Below are 24,259 nucleotides of genomic sequence, written 5' to 3' on the forward strand. Positions count from 1 at the left end.
ACACAGTCTTTTGACATTTCATGAACTGTACCTCAAGCCTCTGTTTCTTTAATTGATTCACCTTCCCTCTTGAACACAGCAGCCATCTCAACTCTACAGGAATACTGTCACCACCACCACGTACATGTAAATCATTCATGCAAATCTAACTTCCTTGACGTTAGGCAATAGAGCTGTAACACATCGCACACATGTATACCATAAACCAAGAACGACTTGCACTTGATGACGGTCCATCCACGCAAGGCTGTGAGAGAAAAACCTCCTAGCAATCACCCTGCCTCTCACTTGGCACGCTCTCCTCAAATATTTAGCAAGCAGCTTCTCCCATTACCAGAACACTTTACCAAATAGAGGTAACGAGAATGGCAAACATGAATCCGTTGCTAGGACAACATTTTCTTATTTCGTTTCCCCTTCCTCAATCACATTTTCTGCGGGGCCAAACTTGGCGACTTGAAGGAAGGAGGGGAGGAGGAAACTTGATTGATGCACGGACTTAAGTGGATGAAATGTGGGCAGAGGCTTTGTTGACATTTGGAAGCTCAGGGGAAGTTAAGGGCGTGATGCAATTATCATCAATTGAGGAATTCTTTGAGGGAGTTAACCACCTCTAGTGGGGCATTAAGTCAAGGTTTCAAGATTTACACACAACCAACAAAGTGTTCTGAATTTCTATCAACTGACAGAAAAAGCACAGGGACTGTAAGTGCCCTATTAACAAAATGAGTCACAGGAATACAGTTTTTAAAATTACTGTACAAAGAGCCACAAAATATAAACAGTACAACATTGAAAAATAAAAACTTTACATTTTTACTTATACATGTACATGTAGGCCTACACAGTACGGGAAGAACTGTACGATACAGTGTAGATTCTACTGTACATGTCCCATGATGACTGTGTACCAGTGCAATAGTGTACTTAAACATCATGGTACCGGTACATATGTACATGTACGTTTCTTTCCTATTGCTCATGTTAACAGTGCTATGCATTAGCAATTACACATGTACCAGTTCTGACCTCAATCAAAGCAAAAGTGTGGCTCCAGTCTACTGTAATGTCACCTAGCAACTGCACATACCCCAAAACACACTTGACTTTAAAATTTTATTGCTTGGTTGCCACACTGTCATGACTGTGTACGCAATGTCTGTACATGTACATTGTAGATGCTGTGCGTTGGACATATGGGTAATTCCAGAAATTAGGGGTCCAAAAGTGTGACATTTTGGTGTCACTGTTACGTCTGACCTTTCTTATTTGACATGGAAATATCACAGGAATTAATTTCAAACTGTTACTATTTGTTTGGCAGCCTAATTTGCATTAGTTCATCACATCTGGAAATTATAAAATGTGTTCTGAACTTACAAAATCATAGGTCATATGTGACAGAGGCACGAAAAAAAACCCTAATTTCTGGAATAACCCACATGTGAATAGTGCATGTACATGTACATGTACTATCCATCCAAAAGCCCCAAAACAGAAGGTAAAGGAAATGGTATCCGTGAATGTGTTCAAGAGTACGTCTGTTTGACGGGACATGGCGGGAGGGAAAATTGTGGACTTGCCCTTAGAAATGGCTCAGGAATACTGCATTTTGAAAAAAGGTAGGAAACTCATTTTGTCCATGGATCAATGGCTGGTCCAAACATCTTTCTAAGCAGAAATTACATAATGCCAGCAAATACTTTTTAGATAAATCAAATTACTGAGTTGTGGAAGAAAGACAGTGTCTTTCAACTGTTCCTTAAATACAGGTGTACATGCATAGTCTACAGAAAAGGCAACTGTACTGTACTTGTGTTAAAAGTTTGGTTTTAAAGATGGTTTGGGAGGAATTTTTGTAAATTCAGGGCTCCTGATTAATGCTTTATTTTCACAAGCTTATTTAGAACTGAAAACAAATTCTTTCCTCGCAGGATCCTTATTTGTGAATAATATTTTGCCAAATCTTTTTCAAAATGTAAGCTACATTTTAGGGATACTGTAGACTCATACAGTACATGTACAGTACCTCCATGTGCATGTACATGTGTACATGTACATGTAGATCAAGCGTGTACTGTACAAGTAAATTTGTACATGCACACTTCGTACAGTATACATGTATTTCACATGTACCAGTGCATGTATTTCACATGTACCGGTACATTTACATGTATGCAGTGTTCTTTTTCTAACATGTCTGGGGTACACAACAAACAGTCAATGTACACAGCTCAAACAGATCCAGTAATTACACTCTGGCAAGTTTTTGTGTTGATTTGGCGACTAAGAACAAATTTACATGTACCGGTACACTCCTACACATTTAGCACTCTAGTCCAAAGTACTGTATACATGTACATGTACACGTGCATACCGGTTATGTGTCCTTTACTGTGATCAAAGAGAGAGGACACAGCAGTGATAGAAAACCTAGAATATATACATGTACATGTACCGCAGAAACAAAGAAAAGTACAAACCTGGGGGGAAAAACAAAGTTCACTAGACCTTTTCAGTGCTCCTTGCCCAATTAACATTAACAAACAAAACTTGAGTTTAACATCCAGGGGAACTGCTCCTACAACAAAAACCTTAGAAACTGCAATGCATATATGTGTAAGGACACAATACTGGCTAACAAAAATGGGACACATAGCTTGAAAATGGTTACATCATCTGATAAATTAAAGTTCATTTTTTGCATCATGAAAGTTGGCCAGTATTGTGACCTTACACATATACATGTACGTCCAAAAGCACCTTGTCCTTAGACAATTTCATTTTTTCCACACACTGTATGGTCTAAAATGACAGGCGAGGTGGAATTTGTTTGGCAGCCGCACATCTGGATGAGGAACTCTTGTTGACACCTCTCATGTTACACTTAAGACCTAGCCCATTCAACACCCAAAATGTCAAGAATTTTTTTCTTTACTGTACCTGCCATGTCCACCGCAAAATGATTAAAGCAAAGGACCAATAATGTAAGAATCTTGACAGAAAGAATTTAATATCGGACTATCAGAGTTTTGAGTCTTGTGAACTCCAAGTTTAAAAGGGGCACTTGCTTGTTTTGGTGGGATTTTAAGAAGGAAAGTGGGTTCAACACCTACAGGGGGTGCACGTTCAGAAGGAATGTAATGTCTACACATGTACCGGTACCTTACACTGCGGTAACCGACACTAAATTCCCAAGTTGCAGTATTGTACATTTTATTAAGCATTGCAAATCTACAGATGCAATGTCTCATATGCTGCAAGGCCAGGAAGGTGGTGAAGTCTTCTAGGTGCGGCATACATGTAATTTATCCCAATTTTCTTTTCCCTTAAGACATTAATTCAATCAAATGTCAAAATCTCAACAGTTTGGTTTCTCTGGATGTTTTTCTTTGTCTTCTTGTTTGTGTGTAGATTTATGCACAATAAAGTCTGAGATTCATTCTGTACCAGACTGGTCTGGTTCTCCATTCTGTTGCAGGGCAGACTGGTGTAACAGAAGTAGACAACCACCACCCTTGAGTGCCACAACCATTACATGATACCGTACCACACATCATTAGGCTGATCAAAATTAATTGCTTGTTTACAGCGTGTGATTATTCCCGATATCCTCCTGCTCCACTTCTTTTTCTATTTGATATTTTGATTGTTTAAACAAAAATCCTACCTCTTTCAAAAAATGGTCTCGTGTCTTTCTCTTCACTACCGCGGTTGTTTTGCGCAAAGTATATAGCTCTACAGTCATAAGCTGTTCATTCACAATTTGCGTGTATACTTTGCAGCCGTAGTGTGACCCTTGTAGTGTGAATTGTGTCTGACCTCCACAAACCACGGACTTATTAAACATTTTCCCAATAGCATAACTCTACTAATATCAAATATCAAAGGTCCTCCCCCCCGGGAAAAAAATTGGCTTTGAGTAATGACAAACAAGTAATTAATTTTGTTGTCAGAAAAAAATTCCACATACACTGTTGCCACTCATTTATCCTTCCAGTTAACTATCAGCCATTCAAAGCAATTAGAATTAAAAAGTCAAATTTCGAAGGGAAAACATTTAAGTCCAAAATACTTTTATTTCAAACCATTCTCAGTCACAGAGTTTGTTCATAGGGTCTCAAGGGGCATCCGTTTATCAGGCTTTACGAAAATTGATAATCGTGATGGTCTGCATTCTCTCTTACATGTACATCGAATCATGGTAACATGCAATCCATGGGCTTAGCCACAGGTGTTTGGGTACCTACAGAAAGAATGTTGCAGCCTGGCTCCACTTCAGTGGTTGTGTACAAACTTTCCAAAGTCTGTGGGGAGTCAAGAAAATTCTTGGAGTAGGCCTAGCCTTGGCCTAGAGTAGTAGGCCTACAAAGAGTCTCCTCTTTGGAAACACACTTTGACTTTCACTTTAACTTTCCACCATGCAGCCAAACCTCTTAACAAGGTTCATGCACCTTGTGAAAAAAATATTCCAGGACTTTTCCGGGATTTTCGGTCACAGTTTATTAGAGCATTTTTGTCTCATTTTAAAATTACTATTTATTTTACTGCAATTTCCAGGAATTTCCAGGACGTCTTTTAAAAGTTAAGCATTTTCCAGGACTTTCCAGGATGGGTATAAAATCCCAGGATTTTCCAGGTTTTCCAGGAGGCGTGCAAACCCAGTGTTAATAACACAATTCATTTGGTTCCTAATACCAGTAGTAATACATGCAGGTGAGACTAGGGCCTACATGTAGGCCTATCCTTTCAAGTTTCGTTATTTCTGAGATGATAGGCCTACAGCCTAGGCATGTTAGGGGTTAATGTTGTGCATAACGGACCCAAAACCGAAACCAACCCTGCCCAAAATCGACTTCGGGTCAGGTTTGATTGGTTTTTCCAACATTTCAGTCGAGTCTGGCCGGTGTCAGTTTTGCATAAGGGGTTTTCGGGTCGGGTCAGGTCGGTTGGTTAAGCTACCATACATGTACCAGTAAAAAACAAAATAAACTGAAAATAACCAAAAAAACTGATACCAGAAATTCAAGTGATGAATTTACATTTCAAAGCTTCAGATTACATAGCCAAATTTGTATGGTTGTAGCGGCAGTAATGCAGCACATCATAATAAAAAAGCAAATTTATACAAACTGTACGACTAAATTTAAGTAGACCGGAAATGCGGTAGCGCATAGCACACAAAATTCAAGCCAGTTCAGCCAACTGCACATTTTTCACAAGAAGATTGAACAATTTTTCTTTGGGAAAAACGAGGCAGATACATGTAAAAGAGAGAAAAGTTCCATGTACACACAGGAACACACGTCTATAGTAACTGATTCCACACACTGACATGTATACCATGTATATGTTTTGTGCAATTGACAGACAATTACAAATCTTGTTCAAATAAAAGTTTCTGAAAATACTTTGCTGTCCAAACTTTTTTGAAAAGGTTATTTCAGGACACGGTGATTTCTTTATATTTCCTGGTGCCAGCGATTCTCTTGCACGCATACATGTACGATGAAAAATCGTGAAATGTACAATTGCACAGTTGGAATACTGAACAATGTGCATGGTTTGCAGACATGCAGGAACTTTATAGAGCAGGTCACCTCGTTGGGACTTGGGATAACATGACTACGTCTGACAAGTACATGTATATTCATACAAGTACATCTACTGGCATAAGTTCAGGTGCAAAACAGATACAATTTGTATGAAATAAAGGATGATTAACCTAAACCAGACGTTTGGGTTTTTTCGGGTTCGGTTACGTTTTTGCTCTGATTTCTTGTCGGGTTGGTTTGGAGAGTTCAGATCGGTTTTTAGGTCTGATTCGGTTTATAAATGTCTTTAATGTTTCCAGTCGGTTTGGCCTACTCAACCCAATCCCATGCACATCATTACTAGGGGAAGGCCTAGCCCAGGTTGGACGTTGTCTTCAGTTACACTGCAACTGACTTCCAAGGTATAAAGTCCTCCTGCCATAGGGGATTTTTTTTCAAAATTTTTTCTCCCATTTTTACCAGGCACAGACAGCCCAAATGTCGTTCACAAGAGCCTTGTATCCCAAATTCCACAAATACTGTGTGACGATCTAATGTGCATTCGTCTAATAGTACGCAGTTGCACATGCACGTAATGCATAGCAACAAACCGTCCCTCTTTTACACGTGTGGACAACACATGTGCCGTACTCAAAATACGCGCATAGAAAGAAAACTCGGCCCCTAAAACCGCCAATTTTCATTAACTTTAAGGCTCCGCCCACATTCTGTTGGTTATCTGTGACTTATTCACACCCACACCTCTTCCGGACATGCGTAAGAGGCAGTCCGTTGCTAAGCTTCTCGCACATGCTTGCGCAACTGCCTGCTATTAGACAAACAAAGTTTGTTCATGAATCACAACGTAAAGCGTGGAGTTGCATTAAATTCCCTGCAAAATATGTCAGCCGCAGGCGTATTTAGTAGTTTCAACACACCATTTATGGAATTTGGGATCAAGGGTGAGAGTGGCCACTTCAAATTAAAGCTGAAAACAGCTTAGAGCTAGCAAAAAGCTGAAATGTAAAAATTTCACATCCAGTACTTCTGTCATGTCTGTACAGACCATGTGTACAAAAAAGATGAAATTCAGGGTCAACGTCTGAACAAAAAAAGCTGAAATCAGAGAAAGCTTATTTCTCACACCCCTGCGGGATACAAGGCACTTACGAACGACATTTGAGCTACTGCCGCCAGGTAAAAATGTGAGAAAAACCATTGAAAGAAATTTCACTGTGGCAGGAGGACTTTATGCACTGGACGTTAGTCGCAATGCAATGTAGACAACATCCACTATACTTGGGATAGGTCTAGCGTGTGTGACGGTATAGTCACCATGGGCACCAGGTCCCTAAGAACAAACATTTTATGGAAATGTAAATTTTTAGCTTTTCAGTAAAAGTCTACACTGTGTGCACTACACACATACAAAAATCTCAAAATATCTCTGCTTTAAATCAGTATTTCTTTGCTTTGCCGTGTCTGATGGACTCCAAACTTACATCAAAATATTTCTTATGACATCCTCTCCAAGATCACTTCAAGAGAAAAAAAATTAGGCTAGGCTTGGTTGAAAAATTTATGAGCCTCCCTAGCCTAGTACAAATGAAGTAGTAGGAGCCTTCTCATAATTCATGTAGGCCTAGGCCTATAAAAAGCTAGGGCCTATTGATGATACAGCCCAAGTCCTGTCCCTGCAGTTAAGTGGCAGTGCGGGACCATGCAAATGAAATAAAACCATGCTAGGGCCTACCAGCTTAGGCCTACCATAGAGCATGGAGGTGATTCTACCTCCATGCATAGAGCATGGGCCTACTAAGGAGTAAGTGACCATTCCGTGTGTAGTGACCGCTACCGGGTGACGTGAGTTCCATAATACTACGACGTTAGGCACCGGCACCACTACACTAGGGCCTAGGGTAAGCGCGCGGCCCAAGGACCAAAATATTTTAATAAATAAATTAAGCCACAATTTAGTAAAAGTATTTCTTAAAATATCAAAAACAAAGCGTTAACTTACAAATCAGTCAGTTTGTGCGGTTCTTTTTGTTGCACTTGCAAGTTGCAGCACGTAACCTTGACCAAATCGCGTGATACTTTTGTTGAAGCGTCGGACAACGCAGCCATTTTGCCCTTAGTGACGGTGAGCCTTTCTAACGTGTAGTGGGGTTTGGCGATCAATGGGTTTGATGCACGACTCCAGAATGAACTACACGTTGCCATTACTTTCTGTACCTGCGGGCACATGTACAGTATACTGATCTGATACCGAGCTTGTGTGGTCCACGTGATCTAGGCCAAAATATTTACATTTTAACAAAGCATGTAAAATCAACCAACACCCAAACAGTTGCAAAATCTTGCATTGAATAGTAACAACAACTGGGATAGTGGAAAATCTGTCCCTATCCTTTGTCCCGCGCTTCCCTCGTACTGTACTCCACCCTTGACCGTGCTTGCACTGCATTCCCGAAACCCGGGCCTTTGCTATGGCACGTTTGTTAGGGAGCGGTCCACCAATTCTAGCCCGACTGAAAACCGTAAAATCATCATTGCTCAGGGCTCAATACATGTATAGCATGCATACCAACATCCCCGAGAGTTCTGAAACGAAAGTTAAATTATTGTCTTGTCCCTAACTTTTTCAATTTTTGTGGGTCAATCATGGAAGAAGGAACAGTTTTACATTCACAGAAAACAAAATCACCCTAAAGTGATATTTCCGAAGTCTGCTTGCTGCCATTTTTCAAATGGCATCCCTCAACTTTTTGGGCACTCAGGAGCATTTTTAAAACCGTATTTTTTTATCCGTTCTGCTCTCAGAGTGAAGCCCAAAGAATCAGGGGGTTATTCCTGGCAAAGATTAACAACCACACTACTCCAGGGCCGAAATGATCTCCTTTTTCAAAAGAAACTACCCCCCCCCATCAAAACGACATTGCTATCTGCCGGGTGCAGAAGCACCCCTCATCGATCAAAAAGCCGCCGCTTGGTCGGGATCGGGAGTGTTCAATTTGTTGGCAGCGCAGCGACCTTGGTATGAACCTCACGTAGGCTACATTTCCTCGTTTGTGAACCACAGAAGTTCAGTTTCGACCAAAGGAGCCTCCATAGCTAAGAAACAGCGCCCTCTCTCGGTCAAGCTCGAGGCCATACGTAATACCCTGTGCTGTATATTATAATAATGCAAGGCGTCAAAAGGGGGGGGGAGGGACAACTGATACGAACTCGAAGCGTAAAGTCCCAACGCATCAACGCCTAGGGAGACTTTTGATCCTAGATGTTTTGTGTTGCGATCAGAGGCGATTTATGCAAATGACCATCAAGATTTGAAGCTTTGCAAGTTACATGAGCTGTAGGTTTGCGGGTACACCATGGAAACTATCTCATAAGTATCAACTCGACGTTTCTGCAACGATGTTCTGGCCGTCCCCATGACAGTAATTTTTAAGTACATGCTTTTGCAACTCTTATTTCATTTTCAAATGGTTTCTAATAAAATGTAGGCCCGCCCCCCTAGATAGTTTTATATGGGATCCCGAAAAAAGTGGAGGGTTCAAAATATGATGTCCCCTTCCCACCTTAAAAAGTGTTAGGACATGTGCCCCCCCCGTCCCCACCGATTGATGCCCATGATAGTCTGCGCCATTGTAATCCAGCCCTGCCTGATTGAGATCCGGAGGCATTCCAGTTGGACCAACAACTGAAAAGAAAAGGATCGATATTAAATTGAAGAACCATAAACCGGGCCACATTGCACTGCGCGTTGAGAGTTGTTGCACTGTGCATGCTGTTTCACTGCACGATGAGAGTTGTTCCACTGCACGACATGAGTAGTCTCACAGCGCGATAAGAGTTGCTTGGCTGATCTGATATAGGCTCCAATGATCACATGAGCTCACCAAGTCCATTTTAAAAATAACCTGAAAGTTGACCTCTGAAAGTAACCGCTTCTGGAATTCTTGGGTAGGGAAAAGGATTTACAAAAAAATTGTAACAATTTCATTTTCATTCGAATTTCAGAACTTTTAAACCACCTCTGAAAATGCCACTTTAAAATATTTTACTGGCATATTAATTTTTAAAAAAAATTGAAAACTTATCTCAACTTAAGAGAAATATCTTGTCAGAATTGACTTCTCATTCCCGGAAATCTCAACTACATCACAGTCAGGTGACTCGATGTATTCCCACACACATTAAATGTAACGAAACTATTTTGTGTTCTCTAAGTAGAAACTGAAATTTAAAAATAGAACGAAAGGAAAATTTTAAGATCAAAAGTGCATTTAAGATCATTTAAAGTTACTTTTTAGGTTCATATCACCGCCTGCCCCGAGTCATTAATTTATATTTTTTCTCTCTTAATGAAAAAAATCAAGACAAATACCTCCGTCGTGAAATCATTGAAAAGAAAATTGTCCCAGTGGTCATAATTTTAAATTTCCAGTGAAACAAGGAGGCCATAATCTTCCTGGGCGTCACCAGACGGCGCATTTTCTCTTGGATATGATTGCGCTGTTATTGTTATAAGAGGGCGCGTATTAGTGCAACCTTAACAACACTGCGCCGCTGAACAACACTCACTGCGCTGCCAAACAACTCTTACTGCGCAGTGCAACAACTCTCATCAAGCAGTGAAACTACTCGCATCAAGCAGTGGAATTCGGCCTGAATAGAACACTATGGATAGAATACTATTATAAACAGGCCCACTGCTCGAACAGACCATGGAGCTATGAGTAGACACTGAAAGAAGTTTCAGGTGATGTGTAGCAAGTGGCGGTAGTTCGGGGGCAGGGAGGCACGGGCCACTAACCGAAGCCAATGCCTTCCTGCTGCCCCTAAGCGCGCCCCCCATAAATCTGTGCAATGTACAGAACCTATGATCAAGCTGTACTTCATTTGCTTTTTAGTGCCCCCTTGAAAAAGATAGTGAGCCCGCGCCGCCCCTCCCCCCCAAATGCTATTGTTTATCATACTAGAGCAAAGCTGCTCTAGTATGATTGTACGCTGTACTACGTATGCCCATGGTGTTTTCCGAGATGAGCGTTAGAAGACTTTTGCTAGAGGAAGAATCTTTCTCAGGAAGCACGACAGACTTGATCTTAGAAGTAAGTGTTAGTTTCTGGCATGCAGTGGAGGGAATCTCCCCCCACCACCACCACCACACACACCCACACACCGTACACACCTTCCCCTGGCTACGCCGCTGCTGGAACAGACCTAGAGCCATTAGCAAATAAATTAATTCTACAAGTGTTGTCGATAGAAGGAATAAGTTTTTCCATTTCTCATAGAAGCACTTTGCAATTGGCGTATAGAATGCGTATAGTATAGAATGTGTGCGGCAGTTCTCATAGGTCGAGTTCAGGCGCCGGGCCTGCTCTTGACACGGGTTTCTTGTTATCGCGCTCGAACGGCGGGAACACGACTCAAGAGCACTGTTTTAATTCTCGGAACAGAATCACACGCCACCCCCTCGTCAGGGTTTTACAGGAACACACGGAAAAACTCGTGAGATTTTGATTTTTGAACAGCTGCAGTAGAGAGATGGCCGCTTGCCAGAGACAACAGAAAGTTTTGCAAAATTAACATCGAGTATTTTCCATACCACAGAAAAGAATGTTCCTGTTTAAATAGAAAAGAATTCAACCCAGTTATCCAAACATTAACTCTCGAATAATGTACATCAACGCCGTCATTATGCATGTTGCTTGTCACTAACTACCAGCGACAACCGGTGGTCACGTTCCCGGCGTTCGAGCGGCCCACCCATGAACAATAAACAAAGCTGTTTTTGAATGTACGAGAGCAAGCCGCCCGAACTCAGCTGTAAAATGTCATAAAATAATTTGAAATTCCTAAGTACAATCCTAGAGGGCGCTATTACTCTTTTCACATTATGTTCTCTCGAAGCTACCCCATCAGCAACACATAATCCAGTGGGCGCCGGCACTGTGGCCCGCCTCACTCAGAGCAGTTGAATCTTGAATATACATGTACCTTTTTCTTTGTGAGGTCTCACATTTAATACAGGTGTTTCACAATAGTACGCCTCCAAGTGTTTGAGACGCGTTGGCCAATCACAAAGTGCGAAATCTGTCGACCCAATGCGCGTTTGGAAAGGGTCGATAGATTTGGTGCGTTGTGATTGGCCACTGTGTTGCAAACTCTTGGAGGCGCACTATTGTGAATTGCCCGTATTGCACAATTACAAGTTGGAAATAGCGTACAATATCCATACGCTTTCTGTCAGATGAAAAGAAATAATTATGTTTGTTTCATCTAAATTTATAATTCCCATTAATATACCCATTTGAGAAATAAATGGCACACTTCGATAGTTACTATTCTTTTTCTTTATAGGTTGACAGAAAATATGTTTACCCAGTGAATTAAAAATAATGTAGATGTAGGTCAATAATTCGTAAAAATGGTATCCAAAGTAGCCGATCACGAAATAACTGAATTTGCTCCCTAAGGCTTACACTCTTCATATTACATTTCATTTCATCAGTTAACGTCGTTTCAGAGATTAATCAAAGATTAAACCTTCATCTTAATGGTGCATCGTCGTTCAAAAATATGATCGAGGTTTATTTGCATGCAATTCATTTTTACGTTTTCATTTCTGTGCATTCTCTACATGGTTAAATCTAAAACGAAATAAAGATCAGATGCAATTGTTGACTTTATGGTGTCTTTTATAAGAGGGTCCACAAACCGACTCTCCTTTAGGAGTTACGAATAATTAATTGGACCAAAACGAATGGGCTGCGCCGTGAGTTGCTAGGCCTTCTGGATTGAGTGAAAGGCCTTGTTGTACAATGTCAAGTTAAGTTTTAAAAATTATAAAAGATAAGGTAGTTTTCATCTGCATGTAAAGCTCTCATCTCGATCTGCTCTTTCTCATTTCCGTAAGATGGGTACCACGTGGAGCAATGCACAGTTGCCTTTGTACAGCTTGCAGAAACCATGTCCATGAAAGTTGAAACCCGCTTGGAAACAATCCTTTCTGGAAATAATATTTTTGAAGGATCCTTCATATTTCTCTATAAAACACTCCCAGTAATTTTTCAATTCAACTCCAGTCAGGGCAAGACCCAGCGGGCTTGGGGGAACACCGTACCCCCCCCTTCATAAAATAAATAAATAGATAAAAAGAAATAAAAAGAGAGAGGAGGAAGAAAAAAGAGGGGGGCGGACCCAACCCCATAAAATGTGGCAAAGGCGTTATAAAAAAACAAGAGTTCTGTTTCGGTTACCCAACCTCCCTAGTTATACGGCTGCAACAGTAAAATTATTGTTTCACGGCCCCCCCGCCTCCCCCCCCCCTGAAAACCTTGGATCCGCCGCTGCCTGTTTCATTTCCCGCATTGGAACCTCAAACGGGAGTACCCGGTACCCTGTAGATCCCGTGTGCGTAGTACATACAAAACTATTCAATCAACAGAGGGCGCAATATAAATGAAGATTGCCTTATTGTTCTGCCAGTTGCACTACACACACGAATGAGGTTTTCACGGGAAGTGACATTGGCTTCTATAGCCACACGTGTTATTTTGCAGCCGCAGCCACTCTTTTGGGGATCGAGCTTCGACCAACGTGCGTGTTACCACTAGGTCTTGCGTCTAGGCAAATGCTCCGTGATCTAGGCGTGCACAGCAGTTCAGCTTCTTCATTCCTGCTTTCTGCAATCGTAGTCAGGCCAGAAGTCGACTGTAATGCACGACCGATTTCATGTACGCCTTATGGATGTTATTAGTGGCTAGGCTAGGAAGAAGTCTCATTGTGCTGAAGCCTGAACTGCTGATTTCTTGAGTGCTGCAACCTGCAGTACAAAGTTGAAAGTCATGAATATGTAAATTACATGAAGCCGAAGGCCCAAGTGACACACTAAACCTACATGTAATCAAGTTAGGCCTAATGTTCAACTTGTAAGCGCTGGTAAGTTTGGGAAGAGTTCCATATACAGAGAACACTTGACATGCTTGATGTCCTGTGCACGCTATGACATAGACCTAGTATAAACAGGGCCTGACGAATATTCCTCCGTCGTATACTGGGCCCTGTCCCAATTCACAGGGATTTCTTTTGAAGAATTTATCCGGGATATCCGGGGGCATAACTAAACATCCGCTTGATTTTATGAGCTGAAATTGCACCAGTATGTTCACTACTTACGGTGTAAACCAACTGCTAGGTTGTTAATTGTAGAAAACTCACCTTCTCCTCGTTTGGAGGAAAAGATGTTGCCTTTTTTTGCGGTTTTCCTACATTGCTCTCCCTCAAAGCGCTCAGGAGTTTCAACATCACATGTAACTCAGATTTTTCTTCCTTTTTTGAAGCTCCATCATGCCAACAGTGATTCTCTTAGATGTCTCGCTTTCGATGACGCGACCTGTAGCGGCAGCCGAGGGCGGCGGTGAGGCGATCACCCGGCGGCAGCTGGCCGAGGCAGGACTCAGCGCCCTGTTCGACTTTGTGGCGGCCAATGACAAGCTGGAGTTCACGGCACTGGTCATCTTTTCCTCCCTGTGGGAGGTAGTGGTGCCGTTCACCCGAGACTACAATGAACTCAAAGTATGTTAAGTGTGCACATAGGCCTTTTGCTCTGTTGTCAATGAACCCATTTTCAGGGGAAAACCTCAAAGGTCGCAAATCGTGGGGCTGCTAAATGGTAACACAGGTACTTCCTTCACCATCTACCAGGAAATTTAAGAGAAAATTTTGCAGTTGGTGTTGCTTTACATGAAGCCTGATGCCGTTCGAAGAGTACAGAAGATGTGCTGTGAGTGTCCAGCAGAGTGGATGATTTGGAAGACCTCATTAGGGCTCGTAGCTAGAATGCCTCAGGATCAATGTAAACAAAAACTTTGCGTGTGTGTTGCAGGCTTCAAAGAAAAGTCAGGAAGATTTGTAGCTTGTGGTTTGTCTGTGGTGTGTCTTTGAAAAAAAAATGGTTTCAGCTGAATACTGTACTCTTTGCTGCTGTTTCGATGTCCAATTTGTGCACGAAATGAAGATAACTTGATTTTACGTACGTGTATGTAGTAGTGACGTCTCTTTGGTGGGAAAACAAAGGACCCACACACAGGCTTCCACACAATGGCATGGAATGCACCAAGTATGCATAACCAATTTCTGTTGGAAATATACGGCCATCCCATATGTGCTCACGCTATGGGCCAAGTTGAAATCTTTCCAACCAGCCTGTTTGCGGTACCCGCTGCTACACCTGACTCGGACTGGCCAGCTGACCCCGGCAAGCTGTTTTACTCTTTTGTGACCTATTCTGCCTAGTCTCTTGTACGAAGATGGAAATAAATGTGAATTGAATTGAATTGAAGCTTACTATGGACAATTTTGCGGTGACACCATGTGGATATATTTCTCTTTTGTGACTGTGTGTGGTTCTGAGAAGAACCGGGGTTCACTCGACGTTTCAGACAAGTATTGAAGCTTGGTGGTCAAGTGGTTAAGACGTCTGCACTAGTAAGCAGGAGGTCGTGGGTTCGAGGCCCACCCGAGTAAGCTTGTGAATTTTGTTTCGCAAGCTCTCGGACTGAGTATACAGTGTTTATATATACATGTATATGCGTCAAGTAAGGGCAAAAGCCATAACTAAATTCAGCCTATCTCTTGTTTTACCAGTGATAGGGTACTCTTACTTGGCCCAGAGGAGATTGATACATTTATGTACATATATCTGGATTGTTCAGCCCTTTATGTTTGCCATACTGTAGATGTCTTGTGAACTTCAGTGTCATTTTTATCAGGCTATAGTGTAATTTTGACATCCACAATTAGAGACCATTACTGCAGTGGCGCAACACTCGTGGACAGATGGTCTTCGACCAATAGGATGTCATGATTTTGCCAAATACGCCCACGTCAAGCATCTAATCTGATTAGTTTATAACAGTGCCTGCAGTAATTTTTGGAAGAAAGCTTCTCTGTTCATTCCCAAATGGCTTGTTTTTTTCTTTTTGTTTTCGTCTTCTCAGAAAGCATTGTATTCTGTGGAGATATTTGACAAAACCAACCTGGAAGGGACACTGGATGGCGTCAGAAGTGTTGTGGGGGAGGAATGGGGGGTGACCACAACCTGTCAGGTAAACACAGCAACTTACCCAGGGACTTCCTCCCCCCCTTCCCCCTAGTGCGTAAACTTTTCTGATCTTCTTAAATTACATTTCCTTTGCCTGGTTCAAGTCAGCAATGGAGAGATTACTGTGGAAGGTGGTACACGTACATGAAGGTGCATTTCTTTTTTTTTTCTTTATTTTGGAATGGCACAAAAGTTGCCTTTTCACTCCACTTGATGAATGATGTGAGAGGAAAAGAAGGGCAAAAAATAGAAAGCGAAAATTGAAAAGGCTTTTGGTGAGCCTTTGGCCCACAAACCCCTTAGCTCACCCTCAGCCAGAGAGCTTGTGTGGTAGAGTCACGGTTCAGTTTGCTTTGCTTAACCTAAACTCGGTATTAAAACTTTAGAACATGGATCTCCTCTTTCAGTGCATTTGCTCAATAGTTTAAGTCATTGGTACTTTTATGAACACTGGGCTATTTTTGTGTAACACCTCAAAAATGTTTAATCACGGATGTAGGATTGCGAAGAGTTTTTCAAGCCAGAATTATTTGTGAAAAAGTGAGTGGATATATCTTCCATTGCAGCTCAGAATTGCTCAAGATAGCATCGTGAAGAAAGGAAAGTACTGTCTATCGCTGATGCAGCCTTATTTATTTTTTTTTGGCAGGTGATATTGGTTACAGATGGCAGTCCAGGCGTGGGCCCAGGATCCCTGAAGCAAGTCGCCCAGATGCTGTCCAACCCCAAACCGGATGACCCACCCTTCCATTTGCCTTTCGAGTTCCCCAACAGCTTGGAAGTGGTGCTGCTGGCCAGCCCCGCTGAGCTCCAGCAGTGGGACTCCCGGGCCCTGTATCAGAAACTCCTGGACGCTAATCGGCAGAAGGGCAAGATCCACGTGGTGGAGGGTGCCCTAACCCCGAAGTCGGCCCAGCTGATGTTCAGCAGGTTAGCCGAAGAGCACTACTCTGCATTCCGCGCCAGGCTCCAGTGTGGCCACCTGAGCTCGGAGGTGCAGCTTTTCCCCCCGCCGCGGACGGTCAGCATGGCACGCGACTTCGAGATGGTGACCCAGACAGTGTCGTCGGAGCTCAACATCTGCGGTTTCTTAGACTGTGCCGATGTGTCGAGCCCGCCCGTAATGTCCAGGCATCTCGTTCTCCCGCTGGCCACGAAAGGCAAGCAAAAATGGATCTGACCACAAATCACTCCTTCAGCATCCATTTTTTTTATATTGGCTCTCTGAGGTCATGTTTGAAGGACTTATCTTTAGCTAGACATTACACATGGCTCTATGAATAGCTGCAGGTGTTGTCACAGACTCGTGTATAATTTCAAGCCAAAGTCAAGTAAATTGGATATGGCCCAATTTGTTGTGGTTGTGTTTACAGATGACTTGTAAACTCTGTACTTGCTGAGTGCTAAGCGTTTTGTGAAATTTGGTGAGGAGTAATGTCATATGCCTACAAGCATATGACAGACAAGCTGGTCTGCCTTGCAATCTGCTCCTCTTCAATCACATGAGTTTGGCTTGACCTGAGTCACCTGACAGATCTTTCCAATGAAGCCTGATCCTGGTGCATTCATTTCTGACCTTAGAAAAGTTCCTTGTGCCATAATGGTATCCAAAGTGTGGAATCTGTGCACATGTACGACCTCAGTGGTAAAAATGACTCAAAGCAGGGCTGAGCTTTGTTAGGATTTTTTCATTGGGATTTTTCTGATTTCAAGATTTTTCAAACAGTCATTTTTTTAGAAAATCTGGACAATCCCGAGTTAACCATTCACACAATTTTACATATATAGAGTAGACATAGACTTACAGCATTGGAACCAGACAACATGGCCGTTTGGTTGACTGACGGTTACCAATCGGAGTTTGCCCTTGCTTTTTGTGGATGTTACCCATGCTGAAATACATTCCCTGGTCCACGTGCAGGATTCTTCCGAACCACGTGTATGTAGGCTTGTCCGTATCATCACCTGCTCATGAAGGAATTTCATTGGATACTCTGCCACTTGTGTCGGTTAATCCTTGCTCTTCCAGAAAAGAGTCACGCCGGCTCGGGAGAAGGCGGAGCAGAAGGTGCGGACAAGACAGACGACAAGGACAGCGGCCCCACGTCTTCTGAAATAGGCTCCACCCCTTCCTTTTGTGTGCTCCTACATGGCAGCTTGAAAATTGAGAACCTGGTAGCACTTGTTAATGTTGGGTGTGTAAATAATAAGTTTGAAACCATGCATATGCATTACCTTCTACTATGTAGTGCTGAGCCAATTTGAATAATTCACTATTCGAAAATTCGACCTTCAACTCGATCGAATATCCAAATATTTGGTCGCACCACCAAACCATTTACAAAATCAGTTAAAAAAATGCACTCAATTGTACATCATAATCACTATACATGTAACAGCTTCTCACTTCTAGGACTATCTCCAGCCACAATTAAGCAAGATTGAAGAGAACAACACTACTTCTTGCCCGCTTGAAAGTTTCTATTCCTTTTAAATTCTTTAATGAATTTACGTTTTGAATCGTAGGTTGCATTATTCTGTTACTTTTCATTTCAATCTGCTTGAGGCAAGCCTCCACTGTGCGATTTTCCTCATTTAAAACATTTATTAATTTTGCATTCTGATATTCGAATTCTGAGAATACTATTTGAATATTCGACAATCGATTAAATAATCAGATATTCGGATATTTGGCACAGCCCTGCTACTATGAGTCAGGTACTAATACTTTGTTGACAAGAATATAATATCAAAGCAGTGTTGTTAATTTGAATGAGTAACGACACTCCAACAGTTAGTATGTCATTATTACAGTTTCATTTGTTAACCAGTAACGTTGGAAACGTCACGTTTTGTGGTCACTATATGAACAATCTTGATCTGCTTTCCCTGAAGATGCGAATGTTGTAGAGACCATCGCAAGACCTTTTGCAAAATCAAACACAAAGGCCATTCATAAGACCCGTCACGAGGAACAGGGTGAACAATGACAGAGGAATGCTTTTGTTGCATTTCATTTGAAGAGCTTTTGACTTGACTTCAGACTGGCAGTCCTGTGATGGTCTTGTGGGGTCTTGTGATGGTCAGAACAGGTCTCAACTACAACACTGGTGTATGACCTGAATGATTAGTGAAATACTTATAAGACTTAAAGGTTTTCATGGTGAAAGAAACTAGATCTATAGTAAAGATTGCGGTAACACCATGTATTTATCTCTTCTTTGAGTATGTGTGGTTCTTCTCAGAACCACACATACTCAAAGAAGAGATAAATACATGGTGTTACCGCAATCTTTACTATAGATCTAGTGAAATACTTGTTGCCAAATTCACCATATTATCAGCTGAGAGGTGAAAACTGAAAATCAGTAGTATTGGCAGTGCTCGAAAGTCCAGATTACAGAAAATAGCCACAAAAATATCAGTCCAGAAGGTTAATTTTCGCACCTTGCACTCACGGACCCAAACTCCAATAGTTGCTTCTCTTTCATCGGCAGTGAAAATTGGTACGGGCTGCTGCACTCTTGCGCCGACAGCAAGAAGAAATCCAACCTGATGATGTCACTGTTCGAACCAGGTGACAAGGCCATCCCATGGCTGGGCAGGTTCCATCTGCTGGGACCGTGCTCAGGTAATTTACAAAGATGTAATTAATTTGAAGACAAGCCCCCCCCACCCTCGTTCTGGTTGAACTGACACCTATCTAGATCTCTCTCTATACGTTCGTTTCATAGATCTTGTCAGATCATTAAGATGTTTACTATTTCTAGTCAGATATGTGAGGAATTCTTTGTTTTGGGTATGGACAAGCTTGAATCCTAGGTTAACCCTAACCCCCCAAGGGTTGCTGGCCCTAACCTTCCCCATTCACACAAAGTTAAACACCCATATGGGACTTTGTGCACAGAGGCTGTTGGACTTTGTTTTCTGAGGTATGCCAAACCCAATGCAAAAGCCAGCTGTTATGGGCCTACCAGACCTATCCCCACAGAATTAAACACTTTACTACTGTTTAATTCTGTGTGGTTGGGGAAGGTCAGGGTTCATAGTGACATGAGTTCACGTGTCAAATAAGTGCATCTTTACACTCTGCCTTTTTTATTTCTACACATTGATGTATTATTGTTGAATCTGAAGATTTCCTTCAATTTTAATTCCGTAAGCATTCTCCTCAATCGTTCAAAGTTCCTGAAAAGAGTGGCACATTCTTTGTACACAAGTTCTAAGCTTTCAGAGGGAATCTAGGCCCCCCCCCAATGTAGAATTATATATCATGGAAGGATTCTGCTTTCCTCAATACCTCCGAGTGGATTTTGAAGGAGCTCAGAACTTGTATCAAGACACCATCACTTATTTTAACATATGGTTGGTTGGGGAATCTTTGGTAGGCCATTGATACGACACACACTGAAGGGTTCGTGTGTTTTCTTTCTCTAAAATAAAACTAGTTGTTCACTTTTTGCCATAAGCAGCATTTGCCAACGATCCTTATGGAGAAGATTCCGCCAGCACCAAGAGTCCCTTCCCAGTTCGCCTGCAAGAGAAAAGGAGTTACTCCCAGAATCCTGTTGTGTGGATCAAACCTACTTCACTGCAAGTAAGTTGTCCTCATAACGTAGTGAGGCTTGTACCCAACAGAGTCATAAACCAAGTCTTCACAAGAATTATAGGCTCTTGAGTATTTCTCCTCACTTGTTGTTTTTGATGCTGACATTCATAGTTTATGAATAATACACGATCAATATGTTGTTGATTTGATGTCATCTTTTTTTTTGGCCTTCCTTCACATCTAGGCTGACATTCAAAAGATTCTGCGTTATGCGAGAAAGTTGCCTGAAAAGACGCAAGTTTTCTACAAGGTAATTTCTGCCGTCATTTGGCATTTCTCCAATGCTGTGTTTGTACGTGAGTGGTCGGGTTGAGAGCGCATACCGTTCTGCAACATTACACAGATATATCCAGCATATTATAGTCTGGCTTACTTGTAAGTTGTTGCGCCTATCTGTCCCAGTCCCAGCCACCCAACATCAGACCTGGGGATCGTTGCCTTATGATTCGCCATATCCCCTCCGGTGGGGCACACATGGAGTGGCAATTCCCCACTCTTACTGTTCAGGATATTCGTCCTGATACTCGGCAATTGTGATTCTTGAACAAATTTTCAGTGTACATGCAAAAAAGGCTCAATTCTTTTCCTCAGGAGATAAAAAATAAATTGTCCTAGAATAATACTGACAATATTCCATAACAGTTTTTGACCAGCTTTCCAAACCGGGGTGTCAATATTTGGCTGAACGTGAAGGAGAAGGCATCCAAGGTGCTTTGGATCAACACTTTTACATGCATTTCTGTATCAAAACAAGGTGTCCCAAACTACCTAAAATGTGTCAGAAAGACACCCAGACACACATCTGAATAAGGCTGTTACCCTTGACAGCTCATAGGATCTTTAAAGGAATTCCAGCTCTCGTGATTCAGAAAAGTGATCAGATGCTGACATGGGACATTAGGAAGGTCAGGCTTAGGCGTGGGAGCAAGAATCGATACGTGCAAAGGATGCCAGCAAACCCCCCCCTCCATTCCATATAGCAGTCCCCTGGACCCTGTTTTCTGATTGTATCTCACAAGTAAGCTGGCCTCGATCTCATCTGACAGGAGTTGAACCGACTGCGGCGTGCGGCCCTAGCCCTGGGAATGACAGAGCTGCTGTCTGGCATGTCCATGATGCTGGAGAGGGAGTGTACCATCCTGCCCTGGACTGCCCACCCCGATGCGGCCATGCAGCTGACCCACGCCGCCAAAATGATCACCAGCGCCATGGACAAGGGCTACGACTACAGCATCATCCCTCTGTCCACCAACTTTGCCTCGGACAGCTGAACTAGTTAGCCGTAAAGACTGAGTCTGAAGAGAAAATGGAAGACAGCAGAGTGCCGCCAAATGCCTAAACTGTGACACGCCAGAATAAATTCTGACCAAGACTAGTCCAACCCAGTCCTAGTGGCTCCTGGCAAGGTGTTGTGGTAGTTTAGAGAGTCCAGGACACCCTCATAAGTTCACACATGCTGTTCAGCGTGTATTTTTGTATCCATCCAAGACACCATCCTAGTTGACTGTCATTTATTAACAGTTGGCTACAAAATTGTAGCCTATGAGATCCTACCAGCTCCAGACAAAGTATCTACCCTTTTTGGACCCAAGAGGGGGCATAATTTTCCTATCAGTGGAGGCTCCTTCTTTGGAAACTGCACTTGGCTGGTTCATGAACGACTATGAATGCAAGCCTCTTTCCAACTGATGAGAGAGATGCTTCTGCTCAAGGCAGATTGGGAAAATTGAGACACGCATGCTGTCCAGTTGTTATGTTTAATATCCATGTAAATAGGGGATGGTGGCCTCACTGTCTCTGACTCTTTTACTGTTGAGGATGACAGAGTCTTGGTGACCAAGGCTGGAGTGGCTTCTGGTGAGTTGCTGAGGTTTATGAGAGGAATCAAAGCACTATTTCATAGATTCCATATAATGGAAGGTATCTGCACCAAGCGGAACAAAAAAGGGCGTGTTTATACATACCGCATACCGCATAGGCGCGCCATATGCGCATTTGACACAGAGCTCGCCGAGTAGGCGTAACTAATTTCTTCCAGCATGTATGGTCTTTGTACACAAGCAGAACGTGTGCGAGAACCCGCTTTTAACCACCTGTCTTTCTTTTTGCCGATTGGGGGTGCACTTCAGCTTGGGACGGATAGTCTGTCATTTGCGGCTATCCAAAAAGTAACTGATGCAATTATTGTTGAAAAGCTTTCTTGGTTAACGATGGTTATGGGACTAAAGTCATGTGAAATTAGTCTTTCTGGCAAGCTGTCATTTTGAAGAAAACAATGAAAGGCAATTTCTAATGATAGGTCTAAAGGCGCATGTTGGAAATTTGCCAATAGAAGTGTGCCAGCGTTGACCGGACACACCCGTGCCCGACTATAATTTGTTTGTTCTGTGCTGACATTGTACAGCTGCGTGCAAGTGAACGTAAGAATGTGTCCCAGATGACTGATTTCAGAATTTCAGATGCAGTTCAAAACTTGACTCGGAATCTTTTGATCTGCAGTTGAAATCCTAGAATATGGTTTTTCTCAAAGAGTATACAGTCTTCATTGAGCTGAAATTCATCGGGTTTATTTTTAGGCACCCTTCGTTAGATTTTCAGAAATTGTCTTGCCTCAAAGGAACATATGGCACAACCATATATATACATACCATGTATATGACAGACTGTACCTTTAAACATAACAGGATGATGCGCTGCTTAAATACAATAGCCTTCCGCTCAACATCATTATTACACATTCCTTCCTTATCCGGCCTTGCGGCCTCTTAGTCCCTGGCAAATTGCAAGACAAAATAATTATTCCATGCCTAGGAAACTGGCTGTTGTTTGCCACTTCACGCACACGGTTCACCCCTTTATAAAACTTGTGCTGTGTTTGCCAGGGATGGTGTCTTCAGCTTTCCTAGTGCCCCTCTTCTCACTGTTGAGCAGGTGCTCGTTTTGTAGTGCGTATGTTCTAATTGAAGTTCATGACCCGATTCAGGTAGCATGGGGGAGGGGAATGATTATCAAAAACTGAAGGCTCTGCATGGATTGGGAGAAGAATCCTTTGGCATTTCGCGTGTCACTTTGACGTGTCAAAGAATGTTTTTCCTGACGATAACGATCAAGGTAGATTGACGCTACATGTTTAAAAGTCAGAATACCACCTTTTACAAAATGAGGCCTGGCGATGTTTGGACTACATCTTAGACAAACTTGCACTTCCCAATCAATTGTCAAATGTGTAGACTCATTAGGAAAAGCGAAGACAGCGTATCTGGAGTTTTGTCTGAGGAACATCCTTTAATTCATATCAGCACGTAGTTTTACTTCGGTCCACATGGGTTCTCCAAAAGAAGATTACATTATTTGTAATAAACCACCTTTGTATCACACGGATAGTGGACTGCTCTAATGTGTCCTCGTTGCTTGTTTCATGTCAGTTGTCTTCAACAGGCTTAAATCGTCTGATTTTAGTATGATTTTTCACACACCATCCAGAGTTTTTCTGACTATTTTATATTACCAAAGATGGTAATGTGCGGAGTAGCCAAAGGGACAAAATAACGGATATCCAGGGATGGTTTGGAAAGAGGATATAGGCAGGCTACTAGACTGAATCAAACCTCTTGGAGTACTAAATTGGGTCCTGAAGGCTATTGGCCGGGGTTTGACTAAAGAATAATTTGTGCTTGTTACATTTTGCCTGTGGCTGGCAAGTGGGCCAGCCTTTCCTTATTACAAAGATCCGTTCCATTGGATACTGAAAAAAAAACTTTATCTTGCCCCGTAATTTTTATTACCCCAGCCAAAGATTCTGAAAAGACGAAAGGACGGTTGAACAGCTGCACTAGGGAGGTTTTATTTCGGATTGGGCAAGCTGAGCGGGGGAGATGGTTAATAAAAACATGAGGTGTTTTCTGATTGTCACTGCGCAAGGTAATGGTGTAAAGAGAATTACAGCTTTGTTTTCATTTGTCCTGGCTTGGAATAATTTTCCTTGCTTGCAATTGATCAGTT

The 24,259-nt window shown here is 42.2% G+C and overlaps 2 protein-coding genes across 6 annotated transcripts in view; one reads left to right on the forward strand and one right to left on the reverse strand.

The window, feature by feature from the left end:
* slc24a2 (solute carrier family 24 member 2) overlaps nt 1-7,706 on the reverse strand; it is a 63,845-nt gene extending 56,139 nt beyond the window's left edge. For 2 of the 3 annotated variants that reach the window (XM_022250217.2, XM_087136504.1), the window contains exon 1: nt 7,555-7,706. The gene's annotated coding sequence lies outside the window, so the exon portion shown is untranslated. The remainder of the gene's footprint in view (nt 1-7,554) is intronic. The other variant, XM_022250226.2, reaches the window with a different exon arrangement.
* ints14 (integrator complex subunit 14) lies at nt 1,603-23,638 on the forward strand. 3 transcript variants are annotated; one of them, XM_087136505.1, is made up of 9 exons: nt 1,603-1,622; nt 13,886-14,120; nt 15,545-15,652; nt 16,298-16,808; nt 17,678-17,843; nt 19,146-19,279; nt 20,121-20,245; nt 20,442-20,507; nt 21,304-23,638. In XM_087136505.1, exons 2-9 carry the CDS (start codon nt 13,893-13,895, stop codon nt 21,526-21,528), a joined length of 1,563 nt encoding a protein of 520 aa, XP_086992631.1. In that variant the 5' UTR covers nt 1,603-1,622; nt 13,886-13,892; the 3' UTR covers nt 21,529-23,638. The 3 variants fall into 3 exon arrangements, with proteins under 3 accessions (XP_086992631.1, XP_022108019.1, XP_022108011.1); XM_022252327.2 differs by lacking the exon at nt 1,603-1,622 and adding an exon at nt 13,044-13,279; XM_022252319.2 differs by lacking the exon at nt 1,603-1,622 and adding an exon at nt 13,045-13,484.
* Nucleotides 23,639-24,259: the final 621 nt, after the last annotated feature.

The sequence above is a fragment of the Acanthaster planci genome, linkage group LG05 (assembly GCF_054643075.1).
Source record: "Acanthaster planci isolate LZ-2023a linkage group LG05, COTS_SCS, whole genome shotgun sequence".
Taxonomy (NCBI): Eukaryota; Metazoa; Echinodermata; class Asteroidea; order Valvatida; family Acanthasteridae; genus Acanthaster; species Acanthaster planci.

Bases quoted from the DNA above. Each gene is read 5' to 3' on its own strand.
- ints14 (XM_087136505.1), top strand. From the start codon at position 13,893: ATGCCAACAGTGATTCTCTTAGATGTCTCGCTTTCGATGACGCGACCT. The intron at 14,121-15,544 runs GTATGTTAAGTG...TCGTCTTCTCAG, and splicing joins GAGACTACAATGAACTCAAA to AAAGCATTGTATTCTGTGGA. The intron at 20,508-21,303 runs GTAATTTCTGCC...CTCATCTGACAG, and splicing joins AGACGCAAGTTTTCTACAAG to GAGTTGAACCGACTGCGGCG.